The 22,214-nt window shown below is 41.2% G+C and overlaps 2 protein-coding genes across 2 annotated transcripts; both read left to right on the forward strand.

The window, feature by feature from the left end:
- Positions 1-1,579: 1,579 nt before the first annotated feature.
- Positions 1,580-1,996, forward strand: LOC138870153 (secreted RxLR effector protein 161-like). Its single transcript, XM_070147870.1, has one exon. The coding sequence runs from the start codon at positions 1,580-1,582 to the stop codon at positions 1,994-1,996; it is 417 nt and encodes a 138-aa protein (XP_070003971.1).
- A 7,236-nt stretch (positions 1,997-9,232) lies between these two features.
- Positions 9,233-9,817, forward strand: LOC138870155 (uncharacterized). Its single transcript, XM_070147873.1, has one exon. The coding sequence runs from the start codon at positions 9,233-9,235 to the stop codon at positions 9,815-9,817; it is 585 nt and encodes a 194-aa protein (XP_070003974.1).
- The last annotated feature ends 12,397 nt before the right edge of the window (positions 9,818-22,214 follow it).

Raw genomic sequence — 22,214 nt, forward strand, 5'->3', positions numbered from 1 at the left:
CATCACCCACAACTTCTTAGCTCCCAGAACTCCCCAGCAAAATGGAGTAGTGGAAAGGAAGAACAAAACTCTGGAAGAGATGGCAAGAACAATGCTAATCGACAGTGGAATTGCAAAGAACTTCTGGGCTGAAGCGGTCAACATTGCCTGCTACTTGGTGAACAGGTGCATAATCAGATCCTTCCCGAACAAAACCCCATATGAGTTGCTGAATGGAAGGAAACCCAAGCTGACTCACCTAAGAACATTTGGGTGCAAATGCTATGTTCTTAATAATAGAAAGGATCAGCTTGGTAAATTCGTTGCCAAGAGTGATGAAGGATATTTCTGGGTTACTCTTCTCAAAGCAAAGCGTACAAGATATATAATAAGTGGACTCAATGTGATGAGGAAACTGTTTATGTTATTTTTTATGAGTCTTATCCATCCTGTGAGAAGAGTGCTGAAGAATATCAAGATGGAGAACCCTTACTAGTCCCTAGTGAAGTCATTGACATGATAAATAGAAAGGCAGATATGATGAGCCAAGTAAAAGAGCTGAGTGAAGACAATACTGCCTCATCTTCAATGGAACCAGGTACTTTAACTACAACCACTGAAGCTGAAGAAAAAGTGGTTGATGCAGTTCAGGGTACTCCACTAGAACTTGAGAGAAAAACATAGGAAAACTAGTCAAATGTACCCACATTCTCTCTAAATGAACCTCAGACATCTAACTGGAGACACAAATTCTCTTATCCTTTTGACAACATAATTACCCCTCTAGATTCCAGGGTACAAACCAGGTTAAAATCCAGAAATTCACTTGCCTTCTCAGCCTTTCTCTCCCAAATAGAACCCAAGAATATCAAGGAAGCCTTGAAAGATGCAGATTGAATTACAACCATGCAAGACGAGTTACATCAATTTGAAAGGAACAATGTCTGGCACCTGGTACCCAGACCCTCGGATCGAACCATTATAGGAATCGGGTGGGTATTCAGGAACAAGCTTGATGAACATGGAAATACCACAAGGAACAACGCCAAGCTAGTGGTTCAAGGCTATAATCAGGAGGAAGGGATTGACTATGATGAAACGTTTGCCCCGGTCGCTCGCATGGAATGTATTAGAATTCTAATCGCTTTTGCATCTCATATGGAATTCACCTTGTTCCAAATGGATGTCAAAAGTGTATTTCTGAATGGACTTCTTAAGGAATAAGTCTATGTGAAGCAACCTCCAGGGTTTTAATATCAGGAACACCTTGAATATGTGTTTGAACTGGACAAAGCACTGTATGGGCTGAAGCAGGCTCCTCGAGCTTGGTATGAAAGGCTGTCAAAGTTCCTCTTGGAAAATGGCTTTAAAAGAGGGAAAATTGACAACACCCTATTCCTAAAGAAACGATGATGTTATCATTTTTGGGGCAACAACTGATTCTTTGTGTGAAGAATTTGCAAAACTCATGGGAAGTGAGTTTGAAATAAGTATGATGGGGGAACTGAACTTCTTCTTGGGTCTTCAAGTAAAATAGTCCCCAAAGGGTACATTCATTTGTCAGCAAAAATACATCAGGGAGCTCTTGAAGAGGTTTGACATGGAAGCACCAAAGGTGATAGACACTCCCATTGCTACGGCCACTCGACTGGACATGGATGAAACTGGGCCTCCTGTGAGTCAAACCATGTATAGAGGCATTATTAGGTCTCTTATCTATCTTACTCCCAGTAGACATAATATTGTCTTCAATGTGGGGCTATGTGCAAGGTTTCAATCAAATCCCAAGGAATCTCATTTGAAGGCAGCCAAAAGAATTCTGAGATATCTTAAAGGAACACAGGACCTGGTTCTTTATTATCCCTCAGGTGACAGTTTTAATCTCATTGGATATGTTGATGTAGACTATGCAGGTTATCTTGTGGACAGGAAAAGCACTTCTGGAATGGCTCACTTCCTAGGTTTATGTCTCATCTTTTGGGGCACAAGGAAGCAAAAATCAGTGGCTTTTCAATAGTTGAAGCAGAATATGTAGCCGCAACATCCTGTTGTGCACAACTTTTATGGATTAAGTAGCAACTGGAGGACTTTGGGGTACTCACTGAGAGTATGCCCCTTCTATGTGATAACACCAGTGTACTCAACATGGCCAAGAATCCGGCTCAACACAAAAGGACCAAGTATATTGATGTGAGGCATCACTTTCTGAGGGACAATGTGGAGAAAGGGTTGATATGTATGAAGTTCTGTAGCACAGAAGACCAAATTGCAGACATCTTCACCAAGGCATTAAGTAGGGAACATTTTTGAAAGAAACAGAGTGAAGTTGGGGCTTTTAAGCCCAATTGAGAACTTGATTCCTTATTATTTGGCTATGAAAATCACCTTCAGGAAAAACTAGCTAAAAGTGTTTTCTGGCCATATCTAACTCACTTCAATACCGTTGCAGGTAAATATGCATGATGAGTATAGAAGCTGTAGATGCAGTGCATGGATGATAAAAGAGGATTGATACTTTCAAATAACAGGTCAAGAACCTGGTTCTTGTACCAAAGGTTAGTAGTTCTGTGCATTCTGTAATACACGTCTTAAAAAGGTACAAAACACAACTGACATTTCATCCAACTTTTCAGACTTTGCTGTCACGTCTCTTCACTTCAAATCGTTCCATCTCCCTCTGAAATGCTGCACTTCTCCACGCCCAACCACTATTTTAGAACCGGTCCCTATCTTTCTCTTCATAATTATCCATTTTTAATAAAAAAACCTCTGTTCTCCACAAATCATAAGTCCTCCATTAGAACTTCCCAAAGTTCCTTCACTCCATCTTTCCATGGCTGATACAAACTCCGACCTCCCTGCCTCAGTCATACATGTTACTGAAAAACCTATGGAGTCCTCCGTCCCTTCTGAGTCTTTTATAACCACTCATACTCTCTCTGTTGAAATCACACCTCACCTAAATTCTCAGTCTCTTTCCATTTCAGAAACCCCTAAAATTACCGATCTGTCCTCTCTATCTTCTGAGATACCCACTAATCAAAGAACAAGTGGAGAACAAAGTCAAAGGCATAAGGTCGCAGAGGGTTCCACCATTGTTGCTGCAGATTCCGTGGTAGCAGTAGTGCCGATTGAGAAAGACAATGTTGTAACCATCTTTGTGGTATCTGCTGACGGTGTCCTATAGGAGATAATTACTCAGAAAAATGTGGTGCATGGTATGGGGGAAAAAGGAGCTATAGTGCTAGTTGAAGACGCTACACTAGCAGAAACTACTAGGCTCTCACATGAGGAACCTGATCCCTCTCCGTAGGACCCAGGTCAGGGTTCTCATTCCCAAGACAGTTCTGCTCCTGCATTTGATTTTGCGACTCTGGACATTCAAGCTCCTGAGATGAGGTCCAGTGATAAGGAGGATCTAGATAACCTGGCTCTCGATGCGTTCATAGTTAAGCAGAGGGTTGTGTCCACTCCTGAGTCTTCCACCAAACGACCTAATACCAGGTTGCAAGCTAAGGTAGCCTCCGACTCTGCCCTTCAAAAGAGCAAAAAAAGTAGTAAGAAGCAAAGGAGGAAGCTGGTGAAAGATAATGTGCCCGTAAGTGATAAGGCGATCCCTATGGTAGAGGTGGAAGAGGAAACACCAGATGAACCTGGTTCACTAGTTAGACAGTCTTAGAAAAGAAGCAGCTTGCTTCAGTTGAGAAGGTTTCAACCTCTAGCTCCAAGTTGAAGGATGTTGTGAGTGAGTTTTCAATGTCTGATGGGGATGTGTTAGTCAAATCCAAGGGAAAAAAGAAATCAAATGGTGGAAAGTCCGACAAACGAAAGTTTGAAATTGTTCAAGAACCTGGTTCTGTGAAGAGGATGAGAAATGAAGTCAGCCTTGGTTCAGAACGCCTGAGGCACCAAAAGGTTCTGTTGGGTCGTACATTTGACCTAGTAATCTCTGAGATGGCTGGTATGCGACAAATTCTTCAAATGGTTGAGTTTCAATGATGGGGGCATCTATTCCAAATAGATTCACCTAAGGCATATGAGTATGAGGTACAAAGCTTCTTTACTAGCCTCTTTCCCGTTGAGACTGACCACATTTGTGCTTTGGTGAACGGAGTAGATATCGTGTTCGATGTAAAGTTGCTTGGAGAAATTCTTAAAGTTCCTACAGTTGGTGTGTCCAGTGTAAAGGATGTGTGTCAGTTTAACTTCAGAAATGCCGTGTTAAAAGACAATGCAAACCAAAAGGGGGACCAGATCCATAAGAAGGCGTTACTCTCTGTCTATCAGCTACTTTTCGAATTGGTATACAAAGTTCTATTGCCTCGAGCTAAGAGGAGGTCCTTGGCTTATAAGTCTGACATGTTCTTGATGGAGCAACTGGATAGCTTTACTCCTGTAAGCCTGCCTGCTATTATGATTGAACACATGCAAAAGGTAGCCACCTTCAAAGATGGTAATCATGGCCTTGCTTACGGGTTTTTGCTTACGTAAGTGTTTAAGTTCTTTGAGGTGCCACTGGGGCAAGGCAAGGTGGGAACTAAGAAGTAGACTTTCTCATAAATAACATTGGAAGAATGCGAGTGCATAGAAAAGAATGGGGGGGGGGGGTAGGAAGTACATCAACCGTCTCATAGCTCATTAATGCTCAGAATAGTGCAACTAAGGAGATTCATCGGTTGAAGGCTAGGAATGCTATCCTGGAAGGTCAGTAGGCCCAAGGGGCTCCAACGTCAAATGATGAAGTAGCTCATTTGACAAAAGAGAATGTTGATCTCAGGGTGCACGTAGAGAACCTGAAAGCAAAACTGCTCAATGAGCAAAAGTCGACCAATGGCCGAATAGACCTTGTTCTCCAAACACTTGTTGCAGCTTCCAAGCCCTCTACTCCTAGTGCCCCCTAAGTACCCCTTCAGTGACCAGTTTCTGGAAATGTCCTTTAAGTTTTTTTTTTGCAGATGTTTTGTTTTCTTTTTTTTGATGTGGTTGGGATGAAACAGTACTGCTCCCGTCTTAATAGTCCAATGTTGCCTTTGCTTTTTAAGCAAACACATATTAAATTTTATTAATATAAAATCTATCCTCTTTTATTATCTCATTGCTTAAATTATATGTTTCTCTTCTCTATCATGTTGTGTGCACATATCTGGCATGAGTTAGCTCGGCTAGACTTCTTTATGTTGTTTATCTGTTTGTGTCTTTTTAATGATGCCAAAAGGGTAAATAAATAAGTGTAGATATAATGAGAAATAAGGAAGGCATAAAGTCAGGGGGAACTTGTGGAACTTGTGTTCTCATGTTACTTAATCTGGTTCTCCTTGCTCTAAATCTACGTTATCAATGTTAAGTTTGTCATCATCAAAAAGGGGGAAATTGATAGGTTTTCAATGTCTTTGCCTTATGTTTTGATGATCTAACAAACTTACTGTCAAGGACCAGATAGGAAATCTGACACACTTGGACTATACTACAAGTTAACGGATTCCAGCTAAATGTGAATTGCTATAGCTTTAGGAGATAGGAAACCAAATAAGGACCCGATACCCTTGTGGTCCCCTTATAGCAGTACAAAGTCAATTGGAAACAGCTGGAAGCGACATAACTGTCTGCACTGTTTTTGCCTGCACTGCACTATTTCCAGTGCCCACTTATTCCTTGACCAACTAAAGTACTTACATCATTTCAAGTGATTTCATCAAGGTGTATCAACAATGAGTTTATATCAAAACATCACTTGAACATTTCTTCTTCTCATTCAAGCTTTTGCACAATAGAGAAATTAATTCTCACGAGCTTGAAGAACAAAATTAAACACTACTACAGACCAGTTCCTAAAGTTAGTATTTTGTTGTCCTTAGTTGAGTTGTAACTTTGTGATTGTTCATATTGTATCTCCTAAACTGCTTACCCAGAAGTGTTGATTAGGAATCCTCTTGTAAAATTCGTAAACTCTCTGAGTTTATATTGTGACTAGGTTTAGTCATAAGTTAAAGTCTTTGTAATTAGAGAGTGACAAAGTGGCTTGTGATTTGAGTATCACAAGTTAGTTAAAGTCTTTGTAACTAGAGAGTGACAAAGTGGCTTGTGGTGAGAGTACCACAAGTTAGTTGAGTTGAATTCTTTGTAATGGAGTCATTACAAGTGGCTTGTAATAGGTGTTTACAAGTTAGTGAAGTTGAAAGCCTACAGGTGTAGGCAGTGGTTTTTGTCCTCTTGAGTTGGGATTTTTCCATGTAAAAATCCTGTGTCTCATTTACTTATAGTTTTATTAGATTCTCAGCATAACCTCATAGAGGACCAGTACTCTACTGATTGGTGGACTCATACAAACTAACAAGTTCTCGGCAAGAAATAGCTCTAATTAGTGACCTTTAGACTCTTGTGTTGACTTGAGTAATCGTCGAGTGGTTTAGTTGAACCATTAGTGATTTTCAATCTTGAATATAATTGTTGTGGGTCCTCGACTCTATCCTCTTTAACAATCCAATTGTGTGAGAAGTGAGATTTTGTTGCAAGTCCAAGTACCCGTGTGAATGGTCTAGAACTTGCCTCGAATGTGTTTCTAGGCAAACTTCTAGGTTTTGCTTGGCTTGAGAAGTGATTATAGGCTCTCCTTTAGCCGCTTGAAATTTTCCATGTCCCACCAATGTTGCTATCCCTATTCAACCCATTTGAACCTAAGACCTCTCTTATTAAATAGCCACGTTACAAGCATTTACCCGTTTTGTAGTGACCCTCTCTTGGCACCCTAGCTTTCTTTATCACTCTTGAGAAATAATTGACTAAAACATAAGTTTTGGGGGAGAGACGAGGAGTTTGAAAGTGGTATGAAGGCACAAAAAGAGAAGAAATGAAGAAAAGGAAAGGCAAAGAAAAATAAAGAATGAACAAAAGAAAAATGTAAAAAGAAAGTGAATAAAGTGAAGAGTTGAAGGGATTCAAAGAAAAGCAATGATGCAAATCATGGAGAAAATAAAGAAGGAGAAAATGACTGTCATGGCTGAGAAAGAGTGATGTTAAGTCTCTCTAGTTCCCCTGAGGAAAAAGATAATGACTCAAAGAGTCGGCAAAACATGAGCTAAAAAGAGAAAAATAGAGTGCTTAAGGAAATATGAACTTGTTCCTATTCCAACATTCCCTACCACTGTCTAATAAGCCTTCACTACATTCCAAAAAAGTCCTACGTGATTTCAAGCTGAGCAAACTTATATTAGTGATTATTTACATGAGGGGCAAGCATATGGCACCTAGAGCCGTACTTGTGACATTCTTTTGAGAGAGATGAGCAAACTTTTCACAAATCCTTGAATTGAGTGCTAAATTCTTAAGTGAGATATGCTAACGTAGAGTAGAGAAGGAGGAGTTTGGGATCCACAATGACCTACATGAAAGAGCGAGCTTCCTTGATGAATAAAGTCAACTCTTGAAGCTTTAGTGTCACATTTGAACTATTGTACTTGAAAAGTCAAATCATTGCCTCATAAGTGTTGTGGGTAATTGTTGGTCCCAATTGATGTGTGTTTGATTCACCTTAGTCTAGTTGAAATAGCTCTTCTCTTGTGGATGTGGGAATTACCTTATTGGCTTGAGGACAAGTAAAAGCTTAAGTTTGAGGGAGTTAATAAGTAGGGATTTTGACTACTTATTTGCACTCTTTTACTTTCATTTTAGTTCAAAATTGCTTAAAGGTATTCCTGATAGGTTAGAAGAACTTTGGTTATAAGTACTTTAGTTTATGTTTTGATGATCTAACAAACTTACTATCCAGAACCAGATAAAGAACCTGTTACACATTTACAAGACCTCAAGATCACAATGTTCCAGGTTGGGATTCAGCGTGGAATATGATTCAACTCTTCAGAGTGGAAGGACCAGCTGAGGGAACATGTCCCTACCAGTTCCCGAGGAGACTGTATGAAGTCAACTTTCCAGTTAGAAAGTTGTTGCCTGCACACGCTACAGTACAAGAACAGTGCTGCAGTCAACTTTTCAGGGAAGACTTTTTACCTACCTTGATTACATCATTGTAAGTGATGTCACACATGTATATATGCATTCAAGGGAGGTCAAACAAATCACTTGAACATTTTGAGAAGCTCATTCATGTGACCATTCAGCAAGCAAGTTTCAAGTGCTTCAAGAACAAAAAAACAAAGCAACTACGGACCAGTTCCCACATAGTTATTATATGTCCTTAGTTGAGTTGTAAATTTGTAATAGTCTTAAACTGAAATTCCTATCTCGCTTGTTTAAGAAGCATTATGTAGGAAACCCTTATAAACCTTAAATATGTGTGTTTAAGTCTTGGATAGAGTTAGTCAAGTTTCAAAGTCTTTGTAATAGAGTTATTGCAAAGTGGCTTGTAATAGGTGTGTTACAAGTTATTGAGGGATTAAGAGTTTAATTCCTAAGTTGCATAGGTTGTAATCTAAAAGTTGCTCAATAGTGATGTTGAAATCCTACAAGGGTAGGTCGTGGTTTTTAATCCTGTTGAGCTGGGAATTTTCCACCTAAAATTCCTCTTGTCATTCAATTACTGTTGTGTGTGTGTACTGTTGGATCTGATAGAGAATCTAGTTCTTTATATAGTTCGGTGGACCCTTATATTCTATCAATTGGTATTAGAGCAGGTTTTTTCTATTAGGTTAACACCTAGAAAGGATCCTCATGGATGCTCCTCCAAACATCAAATAGACCTCCAAGGTTCAACGGTCAATACTATAGATGGTGGAAAACTAGGATGCACAACTTCATCATGGCTGAAGATTCTGAGTTATAGGATGTCATATATGACGGACCCTTTGTCCCTACAAAGAACCTTGGCAACCCAGCTGTATCTATTCCCAAGACGAGGAAGGAATTCAATGACGCTGATAGAAAGGCTATAGAAAAGAATTTTCGTGCAAAGAAAATTCTTGTGTGTGGCATTGGCCCTGATGAATATAACAGGATATCAGCTTGTCAATCAGCAAAAGAGATCTGGGAGGCTCTTCAGACATCTCACGAGGGAACAACTTAGGTGAAGTAATCCAAAATTGATATGCTCACAACTGAATATGAACTTTTCATAATGAAAGATGATGAATCCGTCCAAGATATGCACACTCGATTCACCTCCATCATCAATGAGCTTCACTCTCTTGGTGAAAGTGTTCCAAGAAATAAGCTTGTCAGAAAGATCCTTAGTGTACTGCCCAGTTCTTGGGAAAAAAAAGTTAATGCCATTACAAAGGCTAAGGACTTGTAGAAACTAACCATGGATGATCTTGTTGGAAACTTGAAAACCTATGAAACGAAGAAGAATAAGGACAATGAAAGAATAGAGCCCAAGAGGGAGAAGAACCTGGTCCTCAAGACGGACAACAATGACTCGAGTGGTGAAGATGGGGACATGGCATACTTGACAAAAAGATTTCAGAAGATGGTTCGTAGGAATGGAGGCATTCCAAAAAGGGGAAGTTCTAGCAAGCCAAGAAATTATGACCTCTGTCATAAATATGGCAAGCCGGGATACTTCATCAAAGATTGCCCCCTCCTACAGCAAGATCAATATAATAACAACTTTGATAAAGCTACTAAGAGGAACCGGGTTCCTAACAAATGTTTCAAGAGGAAGAATGATGCTGACAATATTGTAAAGCAAGCTCTTGCTGCATGGAGAGACTCCTTCAACGAATCTGAAGAAGAAAATGACCATGATGGTAGTTCAATGATGGCAGTGGAAAATGAAACAACTAAGTATGATTCAATCTTTGCGTTAATAGCTCAATCTGATGACGATGAAGACGACGGTGGTGATGAGGTAAACTTTCTGGATGTTCAAGGAAATCTGAAATCTTAACTCTCCTAAAAAACTCATGTCATTAGCAAATGTGCTAATTGATGCATACCATAGTCTTATCAATGATAATGATGCATTAACTATAGAACTAGGGGAAGCTGAGCAAACTAGAGATGACCTAGTAGTCGTTGTAGTAGATTTGAAAGAAACAATAGAGAACCTGAAAAAAGAAAAAAATGCCTTAGAAGAGAATATTGCTAGTATAGAACATGAAAGAGATGATCTAATGGTTGTTGTGGTGGACTTAAGAGAAACCATTGAGTGTGCAAGTGAAGAAAAGGAAACTTTGATTGAGAGAATTGTTATCATTGAGCAAGAAAGAGATAACCTAGTAGTGGTGGTAGTAGACTTGAAAGAAATAAGTAAGTTTTATAAAGCAGTGGTTAGGCCTGCCATGTTATATGGAACTGAATGTTGGCCGGTAAAGAACTCACACATCCAGAAGATGAAAGTAGCAGAGATGAGGATGTTGAGGTGGATGTGCGGGCATACAAGGATGGATAATATTAGGAATGAAGATATCCGAGAGAAGGTGGGCGTGGCCCCCATGGAGGACAAGATGCGGAAAGTAAGACTCAGATGGTTCAGGCATATTCAGAGGAGGAGCACTGTTGCATCGGTGAGGAGGTGTGAGCGACTGGCTGTAGTGTGCACGCGGAGAGGTAGAGGGCGACCTAAGAAGTATTGGGGAGAGGTGATCAGACAGGACATGGCGCGACTTAGGATTAATAAGGACATAACCCTTGATAGGGAATTATGGAGGTCGAGCATTAAAGTTGTAGGTTAGGGGAAACTTGTGAATATTTCTACAGCACAATAGAGTGAGACTAGCCAGTTAGGAGTTAGACTAAGAATGACATTAGTCGTCTATTGATGCAGGGCTTTACCTACTAGTTTTACTATACCAGCCATCTATTTCGTATTTCGTATTTTGAATTTCATATCTCTTATATTGCTGTTATTTTATTATGTATTTTTATGGTACTAATATATCAGCTCCTGTTGCTTTTTTGAGCCGAGGGTCTCCTAGAAACAGTCTCTCTACCCTTCGGGGTAGGGGTAAGGTCTGCGTACATATTACCCTCCCCAGACCCCACTTGTGGGATTATACTGGGTCGTTGTTGTTGTTGTTGTTGTTGTAGACCTGGAAACTCTGAAAAGGGGAAGGAAGTTGCAAGTGAAGCACACATTAAGCTTGAAAATGAGTTAAATTTGGTAAAGACTAGTTTGTGTGCTGAACTTGAGAAAAACAAAACAGCTTCAGGAAGAACTTGGGAAAGTGAAGAGTGATCTTGAAAAATCGCTTAAGTGGACCTAGTCTCTGATGATATCACTGCCATGTACACCAAATATGGGGAAAATAGGCAGGGGATTGGGTTTCAAAGGGAAAAGATTCTCTACAACCCTCATAGCAAGTATGTTACTGTATCTGACAATTGGCTATGCACCCATTGTGGTAACAATGGACACCTCAAGGAAAACTGCATGGCCAATGTTCAGTCTCATCAGAAAAATAGAGTCTTTGCTGAGAGAGTAACTACTGCAAGAGGACCTGGTCCATCAAATAGGAAACCATCAAATAGGAAATGCATTTTGCCTGCTTAGACTAAGAGAGCACTCATTCATCTTTTTTCTCCTAACAAGGGACCCAAACTCGTTTGGGTTCCTAAATCTAACCCTTAATTTCCATGTGTAGGGAGCAGTGAAGGGGAGCAACCAATAATGACATATGATTAACGGCTACTTAAAGGACAGGACTGGAAATACAATCAATTTTCCTTCACTAAAAGCCCTGCAAGGAGAGAACTTACCCTTTTGAAAATAGCAAAAATGGGGTATGCTCTAGGAGTTGGAAGATTTTTGTCAAAGGAAATAAGGTGGAATTCTTGTCCAGGATATGTACAATCTCAAATCCTATGACTGGTGAGGTGATGTTGTAACCAAAAGACACAAGAGTACTTATGTTGCAGTGATTGAGCTTCTACAGAGTGCAGATATAAGTTGGTTGAAAGCTATTAAAGATAATGCTGAACTATGGGACAAAAAACTGGAGCATTACAAGTTATCTATCACTAAACAAACTGGACCTGAAGGACCTAGTTCATGATCTAACCAAGTTGAGTATCAAGAACACAAAGTGTGCAATGCCTGTGCAAAAGAAAAATATGTCAGATCTCCATCTAAGCCGATAAAGGGGGTAGTCAGCACCTCAAGACCACTTGGACTCTGCTCTTCAGAACCTAAGATGAGATCTTTCAAGTAATTGTGGCTCTTGTCAAGAAGATCAAACGTGGCTTGCATCAAATCAGATCATGGAACAGGTTTGGATAATGCCATAGTGGATGAATGATGTATTCAAAGAAGAATTACTCAACTGCTTAGCTCTAAGAACACCACAACAAATGTATTTGTAAAAAGGAAGAAAGGGACTCTTGATGATTTCGTACGGTCAATATTATTTGATGGAGGGATTGCAAACATCTTGACCAAAGTTGATGACAAAATTGAGTATATTTGGGTACAATTGTTATGTTCTCAACAATGGGAAGGATCAGCCTTGAAAATCTGGTGGTGAAAGAGATGGAGGAATCCTCCTGATGTACTCATCTCAAGAGAGAACAAATATACTGATCAAGGTAGAGAACGCTCATTGATTGCAGTAAGGAAACTGGTCCCGCGTCTATAACAACAGAAGTTGAAAAATGAGTTGTTGAAAAAGGTTTTGGTATAGAAGCATCACAGGTCATCAACACTCCCATTGCCACAGCTACACGCCCAGACATAGATGAACCTGGTTCTTCTCTAAATCAGACCATGCATAGAGACATCACTGAATCACTCCTGTATTTCACTACAAGTAGACCAGACATCATGCTCATAGTTGGGTTCTGTGCAAGGTTTCATTCAAATCCAAAGGATTCTCATCAAAAGGCTGGTGTAAAAATTTTGAGATGTCTTAGAGGAACACATGACATGGTTCTCTACTGTCCTCCAAGTAATGGATAGGAAAAGCTCGCCTGAAATGGGACATTCTTTGAGTTCCTGTCTTGTCTCATGAGGCTCAAGAAAGCAAAATTCAATGGCACTCTCAACCGATGAAGCAGAATATGTATCATCAACATCCTGTTGTGGTCAAGTGTTGTGGACCAAGTAACAAATTGGAAGAACTTGAGTCCAACTCAAGAGGGCCAAATACAGTGACTGCTAAAGATCAAGTTGCAGACATCCTCACCAAAAGATCTAGGAAGAAATCACTCTAAGAAAAATCGCCTTGCACTGGGGGATGATAAAACCCAACTGAGAACCTGGTTCCTCATTATTGGTTATGAAATTTATAGTCAGGTAAAAGCTAGCTAAAGTGTTTTCTGGCTAAATCTAACTCACTTTTATACCGTTATAGGTAGACACACATGATGACTACAGAAGCAGATGATGCAGTGCATGATGCATAAGGGGTTAAAACTCACTTTCCAGACCTATCAGGGAACCTAGTTTTCTGATGCAGGTTAGTAGCTTCTTTGTTCTTTCATACACAAATTAAAATGGACAAAAACAATGCCACATCATCATCAACGTGACACTCTCTTTAAAGTCGTGTCTCTTTAGCCAATACGTCACAACCCAAATGTCACTCCTTTTCCAAGCGATACATCTACCAAGCAAAAGGTTGCCGCTATTTTACAACCGATCCCTCATCAATAATTAAATCAACATCACAACCCTTTCTCTTCCAAATTCAAAATTTCCTCTTTGTCTTCTCTCTTCTTAAATCCACAGTCTTTCAAGAATAATCTCATCATGTCTAAAAATCAAGCAACCTTCAATGTGCCTTACAACACTGTGATTAAGTCCTCACCAGTCAGTATCTTAGCGGTGAACTCCTCTCCCAACACAATCACTAGTCCAAACCCTAAAGCAGAGTATCATCCACACTCCACTCCCTCTCCTACTCACTCCGAGTCTACTCCTTATCTGAGCAAGTTTGAGAATGTTTGTCCTCCTCCAGTCTCACTGGTCAAACAGAGTCAAACGGATGAACAGGGTAAACAAGGGGACCTCGTTCAGGAACCTTCAACTCTATCCATGGTTGGTCACTTGAGTGAAGATCTGGTGATTAGTCATGAAGAGACTGAGACCACCATGACAAGTTGTGACTCTATAGGTATTACTCCTTCGTCTATTGAAATCACCATGGAACCACAAGAAAATGAGGGAATGGAGAATACGTTTTCCATTGCGTCAGAAGGGATCATTGTAGAGGAATGTGTAGGAGGGTTTGAACCTTAGAGGGAAGAGCCTCAGCCATCAGAAGAAAAGGGAGCAATTGTGCCATTTAAACAACCTGCACAAGATAATGCTACTAGGGTCCAAATGATGAACCTGATCCCTCAGTGGAGGATCCAGGTCAGGAGTCATCTCCACAAAACAGTATTGATCCTGATCTCTCTCCCCACTTCTATGCTGAGCCTTTGAATATGGTGGTGCCTGAGACGAATCCTGATAGTGAAGAAGATGCAGATGATTTGGTTTATGCTAGTTTTATCAAAGCTAGGACTAAGACAGTGGTAACTTCAGAGCCACCTCTTAAGCAACCTACTACACGGTTGCAGCAAAAAGAGGCTCTAGAGTCTACTCTCAAGAAGAGCAAAGGAGTCGGAGAAGGAGAGGTTGGTCAAAGATGGAAAAATTGTAAAATCAAAGGATGTCCCTGTAGTTGATATGGATAAGGAAACCAAAGAGGAACCTAGTTCTCTGACCCGCAAGTCTTCAAGGAAGAAGCACTCTTTCTCTCTCAATCCTCAAGGCACACATCTAAGGGTGCTGAGAGTTCTTCCAAGAGTGTTGTTGCTTGTTCCAGTAAAAAGTTGGTAAGAAATTCTGGTAAAAAGATAGTGAAGGAGCATGGTGACAAGTCTGATGAGGACGAAGTGAAATATTTGGTGAACATATACAGAACAAGTTAGTGGAGAAGGAAAAGTTTATTATCAAGTCAGTGAAAAGAAAAAAGGATGATGATGATGATAAGGAACCTGGTTCCATCAAGAAAGGAAAAATGAGTGGGTCTCTGAGGTCTGAGAAAAGGAAGTTGGGGAATCAGAAAGAACTGTGAGGCCGCACATTTGCCTCTGACATTCTAGAGAGTGCTAGGATAAGACAATTAGTGGACATTTGTGTTTCTCAACAGTGGACCAATCTATTTACAAGTATGGCTCCTATAGTGTATGAGGAGGAGGTACGAAGTTTCTACACCAGCCTCTTCACAATAGATGGTGATCAAATCTGTGTGTTGGTTAATGGGGTGGACATAGTGATGGAATCTGCCTTATTAGGGTCAATTCTGGGTGTTCCTACCGAAAGATTGTCATCTGTTCAGGGTGCCTGCAGACCAAACTTTAGAAATGCCATTGTCAAGGACAAGGTAGTACATCATGGGGAACAGGTGCATAAGAAGGCACTCCTTCCAGTATATTAGTTACTTTCTGAGATGGTTAACAAAGTGTTGCTTTCCTGCGCTTAAAGAAGATCTGTTGCATCCAAAGCTAACCTATTCCTTATGGAAGCCTTGGATAATGTTTCCTCCATCAATTTGCCTTCCATAATAATTGAGCATATGCAGAAGGTGGAAAACCTTAGAGATGGGAATCCTAGACGGCCCTTATGGGTTCCTTCTCACAAAGGTCTTTGAGTTTTTCAAAGTACCTCTGGGACAGGCCAAAGTGGTTACCAAAAAGAAATCATTTTCAAAAACTACTCTGGAGGAGTGTGAGTGTATTGACAAAGTCGGAGGAATTGGAAGCACTTCCACAATCTCTCAACTGATAAATGCTCAGAATAGTGCACAGAGGAGATCTGAAAGTTGAGGCTAGGAACGCGATTCTTGAGATTCAGCTCAGTAAGTTCCAAGAGGCACATGATTCTAGTAGTTCTCACAGCGCAGAGGTTGCACGCCTAACAAAGGAGAATGTTGAACTCAGGAAACAGGTGGAGGACCTGAAAGAAAGACTGCTCAATGAGTAAATGTCCGTGAATGCTTGTGTTACAACCCATATCCACATGTGTTAGTTCATGCCATATATTAGTTAACATAAATCCAAGAAGGAATTATCTTTGAGATGATAAGAAGTCAATCCTATTGGTCTTAAGTGATACAAGAGTGTATAAGGGTGATTAACCAGTATTAGAAGTTAAACGAATCAAGGATGTTGTAACTCGAATTTTCAGGTAATCTAGCGGTGCTTAATACACTCAAGAGGTCATTTATGAAGGTATTTTAATCATATAATATCCGTATCATAAGTCTTGAAGTCAAACGAGTTATGAAACAAAAGTCGACAAAAGTTGTCGCAACTTAGGTTCATAATTTTACTTAAACATTAGGTCAAATGTTTCTAATCTTTTCTCATAATTTACAAGGAATTACGGGGTGATCTACCAACAAAATTAAATATCTATGAGTCTAGTTTCCAACTCATTAAACCGTTCATCGATACGATCTCGGAGTAGAGAGATATTCGCGTTTTCGCGAGACTGCGCCAAGCACCTCTCTATGGGGCCCACTAAGTCGGTTTAAGATATTTGGACCTATATAGGATGCCTCCAACCCGTTTTAAGTCATTTCTTTTCACTATTTTCAGACCTTATAACCCTAGGAACATCCTCTCAAGGTTCTCTCAAGATTCAAGACCCAAAAAAAGGGCAAACAACACAAATCAAGTGTCGGGAATTCCGTGGCGCTAGTAAGTCTCTTGTTCTTCTTGTTGTTGCTCATTTTTGTGTCGTTTCAGCTCGTGTGGGAGGTTGTTTTAAAGGGTTTATGTTCTGTAAATACTCCCTCATGTTCTTAATATCAATCCTAGGTGATTTCAAGCCTTCTAAAGTGATTCTAGTGCCGAAAAACACTAATTGATCGCTAGTTTCGCTTTTTTGTTGTTGTGGCAGCATTGGAGGGATATTTCATGGAAATTTAAGGTCAAATTGGAGTTGTTCTTTCTGTATAAAGGTAAGTAACCTCTTACTCTATATGTATTTAAGATTATCCAAGTTGCGGCTAAGCCATTGAAGCTAGAACTTGTGAGATATATATCGAAAGGCTTGGTAGTAATGTTATTGTTTTGTGGACTGTTTTGCGTTGTTGTTGGGCTGCGTATTTTACTACTATCTTGTGGAGTTTTGGAGGAGGAAGGGTGTGGAGAAACACCATATATATGTAGGGTTATGGGCTGATAGTTATTCGTAACATTTCCAGGTTGTTTGACACGACTACGGTGGTCGTCGTATGTATGGAGTGATTAGGCTATGTGTGGACTATTTTGGGAGGCTCAATATGTTTATTATTGATGTTGTTTGGGCTGTTTGGTGACTGTTTTGAATGGTGTGAGGTCATATATATAGGGGAGGTGCTGTCCGTTTCATCGTAAAATAGGTTGTGGTCGATACATAATAGTTATGACGCTTAAATGATAACGATAGTATCGTTTCTCTTATTGTAGACTAAGGAGTTTTGACAATTGCATAGCTTGAGATTGGGGCAGTATATACAAGGTATGTGAGGCTATCCCTTTCCTTCTTTTGCACGACTCCGATTGTACATAATGTAATGAACGAGCTTCCAAGATACTCTACTCTTAGAAGCTAGCAGTACTTACATTGTTTTCCCTCTTATGGAACGATTGATGTTAATGTTGCTTCTCTTATTCTTATGTTATCAATGTTGTTGGTACTTCCTGATTCTTATAAGGTTCATAGTGAAGAGTTAGTCCTAATAACGTGTACAGAGGATACCGACCTTACGTCACTCCGAAAGGTTTAGAATGTGATTCCATGAGTCGAGCATGCATTATATATATGTATCTATTTTACTCTACCGAGCCACGCTATAGTTGGCCGGGTACGACACCTATTGTGCAACCACTGATCAGTTGGGTTTTACCGAGCTCCACGTGGCCGGGTACGATTCTACCGAGCCTATTATGGCCGGGTACGATATGATGATGATGATGCCCACAGAGGCGAATGCTTTAAAGGTTTATGTATTTATACATATGTATCATGCATTTCATGTAAGTAGCCCTCAGAGGTACTAAGATGTTACAGGTTGTATATTCTTTATCCTTGCTTACATTACTGATCGTATTTATGGTTCCTTGCCTTACATACTCAGTACTTTATTCGTACTGACGTCCTTTTATTTGTGGACGCTGCATGTCGTGCTGCAGGTCCTGATAGACAGACAGGTGCAGCTCCCCCACCACAGTAGACTGTCCAGTTCAGCGGTGATTGGCGAGATCCCTTCTCCGGACTTGCCTTGGTCTTGGTATGCAATTTTTGTTATAGACATTATGGGTATGTCGGGGCCCTGTTCCGGCTATGTTGCAACACTTATGTTCTTTTAGAGGCTCATAGACAGGTGTCGGCTCATGTATAGTTTGGTATGCCTTGTCGGCTAGTTTTTGTTGTATAGTCTTTCATAGTAGCGTGGTAGCTCATACCTTATACGTAGTTTCTTGATTGTCTGGTCATCCCCTGCTATGTATGTTCATGCCGTCATATTTTATTGCTGGTTGTCCATGATCTAGGTCTACCATTTATATTGATCTCGTCAGCCTTAAAAGATAATAATGAAGGTTAGATGAAATGTACGTTGGTGCTCGGCAAGTGTGGTCGGGTGCTAGTCATGGCCCTTCAGTTTGGGTCGTGACAAACTTGGTATCAGAGCAAGTCTGTCCTAGGGGTTGTCTATGAGCCGTGTCTAGTAGAGTCTTGATTATGGATGTGTAGCGCGCCACATTTATAATCAGGAGGCTACATGACATCTAGGGTTGTTACCTTCTTCCTGAATCTAGATCGTGCGTAGAGTTGAGTCGTAAGTGTTCGTCTCTAATATTCACCTTGTTTTTTTCAGTGATGCCTTCGACTAGGAAGCAAACGATTAGTAGACGGCTTGATACAGCAGCGGGAGAGGGTACCAGTCAGGTGCCCCAAGTCAGAGCAGGACAAAGTGAGGCTCAAAGTGAGATGCCCTCTCATACCTTATCTACTCCATCTCCTCCAGAGGATATTAGAAGGCACCCAGCGCCTCCAGTTCCTCCGTCTGGCACTCCAGACCAGGATATGCAGAGTGCTTTGCAGTTATTGACTAGCTTGGTAGCTGCTCAGGCTCAGAGGCAGAATACAGGTGCTGCTGAGAAACCAGTTAGTACAAGAGTTCGTGATTTTATTAATTTAGACCCTCCAGTGTTTACCGGATCAGACCCCAAGGAGGACCCACAGACTTTTATTGACCAGGTTCATCGTACACTTCGGGTTATGCATGTTAGTGATACAGAGGCAGTAGAGTTGGCTTCTTATCGGCTACGGGATTTAGCGGTTCTCTGGTATGATAGTTGGGAGAGATCCAGGGGTCCGAACCCTCCTCCAGCTGTGTGGAAGGAATTTTCTGAGGCCTTTCTTCGTCACTACTTGCCAGTTGAGATACGACGAGCTAGAGCTGATAAGTTCTTGAACCTTAGACAAGGTAATATGAGTGTGCGAGAGTACAGTATGCAGTTTGATTCTTTGGCAAGGTATGCTCCCCATATGGTGGCCGAGATGAGTGATAGGGTGCATATGTTCGTGAATGGGTTGGGACCACATCTGATAAATGAGTGTACGACAGCCTCCTTGGTGGAGGGCATGGATATTTCCCGTATTCAAGCTTATGCCCAGACCCTAGAGGATCGTAAGCGCCAGCAGAGGGCAGTTAGGGAGCAGGATAGAGGCCAGCATAAGAGGGCGAGATTTGCAGGGTATTCTGATGACTTCAGAGGCCGCATCAGGCCACAGTTTTCGAGGAGTTCGGCGCCACCTGTAGCTAGTGCTCCTCCACAGTTTCAGAGGCCTCGATATGATCGATCCTATTCTGGTCCAGGTCAGAGTTCGCGGGCATCTGGCTCGCAACATCACAGGGATACTAGTCAGATGAGACCCCCAACACCACATTGTGATCAGTGCGGCAAGGCCCACTTTGGACTGTGTCGTCGAGGTTCTGATGCATGCTATTCGTGCGGGCAGCCTGGCCATATGATGCGGGATTGTCCTAATAGAGGAGGTGATGGTATGGCTCAGCCGACTGGATCTGTGTCTGGTTCTTCCTCATCAGTTCGACCTCCAGCACGGGGTTTTCAGCAGTCGACAGGTCGTGGTAGGGGTAGAGGTGCAGTGCCGAGTTCGAGTGGTGCTCAAAATCGAACCTATGCTCTAGTAGGTCGACAGGATCTCGAGTCATCTCCAGATGTTGTTACAGGTATTATATCTGTGTTTTCTTATGATGTATATGCGCTGATTGATCCGGGATCTACATTATCATATGTTACACCCTTTGTGGCTAATAAGTTTGGCATTGAACCTGAATTGATAAGTAAACCCCTCGCGGTATCTACTCCGATAGGAGATTCTGTGATTGCTAGAAGGGTATATAGAGGTTGCACTGTGATGATTTGTAGTCGTCAAACCTCGGCAAATTTATTTGAGTTAGAAATGGTTGATTTTGATGTGATAATAGGAATGGACTGGTTGGCCTCATGCTATGCAAATGTTGACTGTCGTACGAAGATGGTTAGGTTCCAATTTCCGGGTGAACCCGTCATTGAATGGAAAGGGAACATTGCTACACCGAAAGGTAGGTTTATTTCCTATCTTAAGGCAAGGAAAATGATCTCAAAAGGTTACATTTATCATCTCGTTCGCGTTAGGGATGCGGAGGCGAAACCGCCTACTTTACAATCAATCCCTGTGGTCAACGAATTCCCAGATGTTTTCCCAGATGAACTCCCAGGCCTTCCTCCTGAAAGGGAGATTGAGTTTAGCATTGATGTGTTGCCTGACACTCAACCGATCTCTATTCCTCCATACAGAATGGCCCCGGCAGAGTTGCAAGAGTTGAAGGTGCAGTTGAAGGACTTGCTAGATAAGGGCTTTATTAGGCCTAGCACTTCACCTTGGGGTGCACCAGTCCTATTCGTGCGGAAGAAAGACGGGTCGTTACGGATGTGTATCGACTATCGACAGTTGAATAAGTCTACTATAAAGAACAAGTATCCACTTCCAAGAATTGATGACCTGTTTGACCAACTCCAGGGTGCCAAGTATTTCTCCAAGATTGATTTACGTTCAGGGTATCATCAGGTAAGGGTTAGGGAGAAAGATATTCCAAAGACGGCCTTCCGGACAAGATATGGGCACTTTGAGTTCTTGGTGATGTCGTTCGGGCTAACAAATGCCCCAGCAGCTTTTATGGATCTCATGAATACTATATTCAGGCCCTATCTTGATGTGTTCGTGATTGTATTCATTGATGACATTCTAGTGTATTCTCGTTCGGAGGCGGAACACGCGGGCCACTTGCGGATAGTATTACAGACGCTTCAGGATCGTAAGTTATATGCTAAGCTCTCCAAATGTGAATTCTGGCTGAACTCAGTAGCATTCCTTGGCCATGTGATATCTGATGAGGGTATTAGTGTCGACACTCAGAAGATCGATGCAGTAAAGAATTGGCCGAGACCTACAACACCATCAGAAGTCCGCAGCTTCCTAGGGCTAGCAGGATATTATAGGCGGTTTGTAGAAGGATTTTCCTCTATATCATCACCATTGACTAAGTTAACACAAAAAGCTACCAAATTCCAGTGGTCTGACACTTGTGAACGTAGTTTTCAGGAGTTGAAGAATCGATTGACATCTGCACCAGTGCTCACTCTTCCTGAAGGAACAGAAGGTTATGTGGTATATTGTGATGCCTCAGGTATAGGTTTGGGGTGCGTATTGATGCAGCGTGGGAATGTGATTGCTTATGCATCAAGACAATTGAAGAAGCATGAAAAGAATTATCCAACCCATGATTTGGAATTGGCTGCAGTAATATATGCTTTGAAGATATGGCGGCACTACTTATACGGCGTCCATGTTGACATCTACACAGATCACAAGAGTTTACAATACATCTTCAAGCAGAAAGAGTTGAATTTGAGGCAGCGTAGGTGGCTTGAATTATTGAAAGACTACGACGTCGAGATATTGTATCATCCCGGTAAAGCCAATGTTGTGGCAGATGCTCTCAGCCGTAAATCAATGGGAAGCTTAGTACATATTGAGGCAGGTAGATGGGGGTTGATTAAAGAGCTTCATCAGCTAGCCAATATGAGAATCAGATTGTTAGACTCTGATGATGGAGGTGTTACTGTACAGAATACATCAGAATCATCTTTGGTAGCCGAGGTAAAAGCACGACAATATGAAGATCCTATCTTAGTACGATTAAGAGAAAGCATTCAACAGTGTAAAAGTATGGCTTTTGGGATCGGAAAAGATGGGGCACTGAGATACCAGAGCCGATTGTGTGTGCCTAATGTGGCAGGGT

This window comes from Nicotiana sylvestris, chromosome 1 (genome assembly GCF_000393655.2).
Source record: "Nicotiana sylvestris chromosome 1, ASM39365v2, whole genome shotgun sequence".
NCBI lineage: Eukaryota > Viridiplantae > Streptophyta > Magnoliopsida > Solanales > Solanaceae > Nicotiana > Nicotiana sylvestris.

Bases quoted from the DNA above. Each gene is read 5' to 3' on its own strand.
- LOC138870153 (XM_070147870.1), top strand. From the start codon at position 1,580: ATGGAAGCACCAAAGGTGATAGACACTCCCATTGCTACGGCCACTCGA.
- LOC138870155 (XM_070147873.1), top strand. From the start codon at position 9,233: ATGGATGATCTTGTTGGAAACTTGAAAACCTATGAAACGAAGAAGAAT.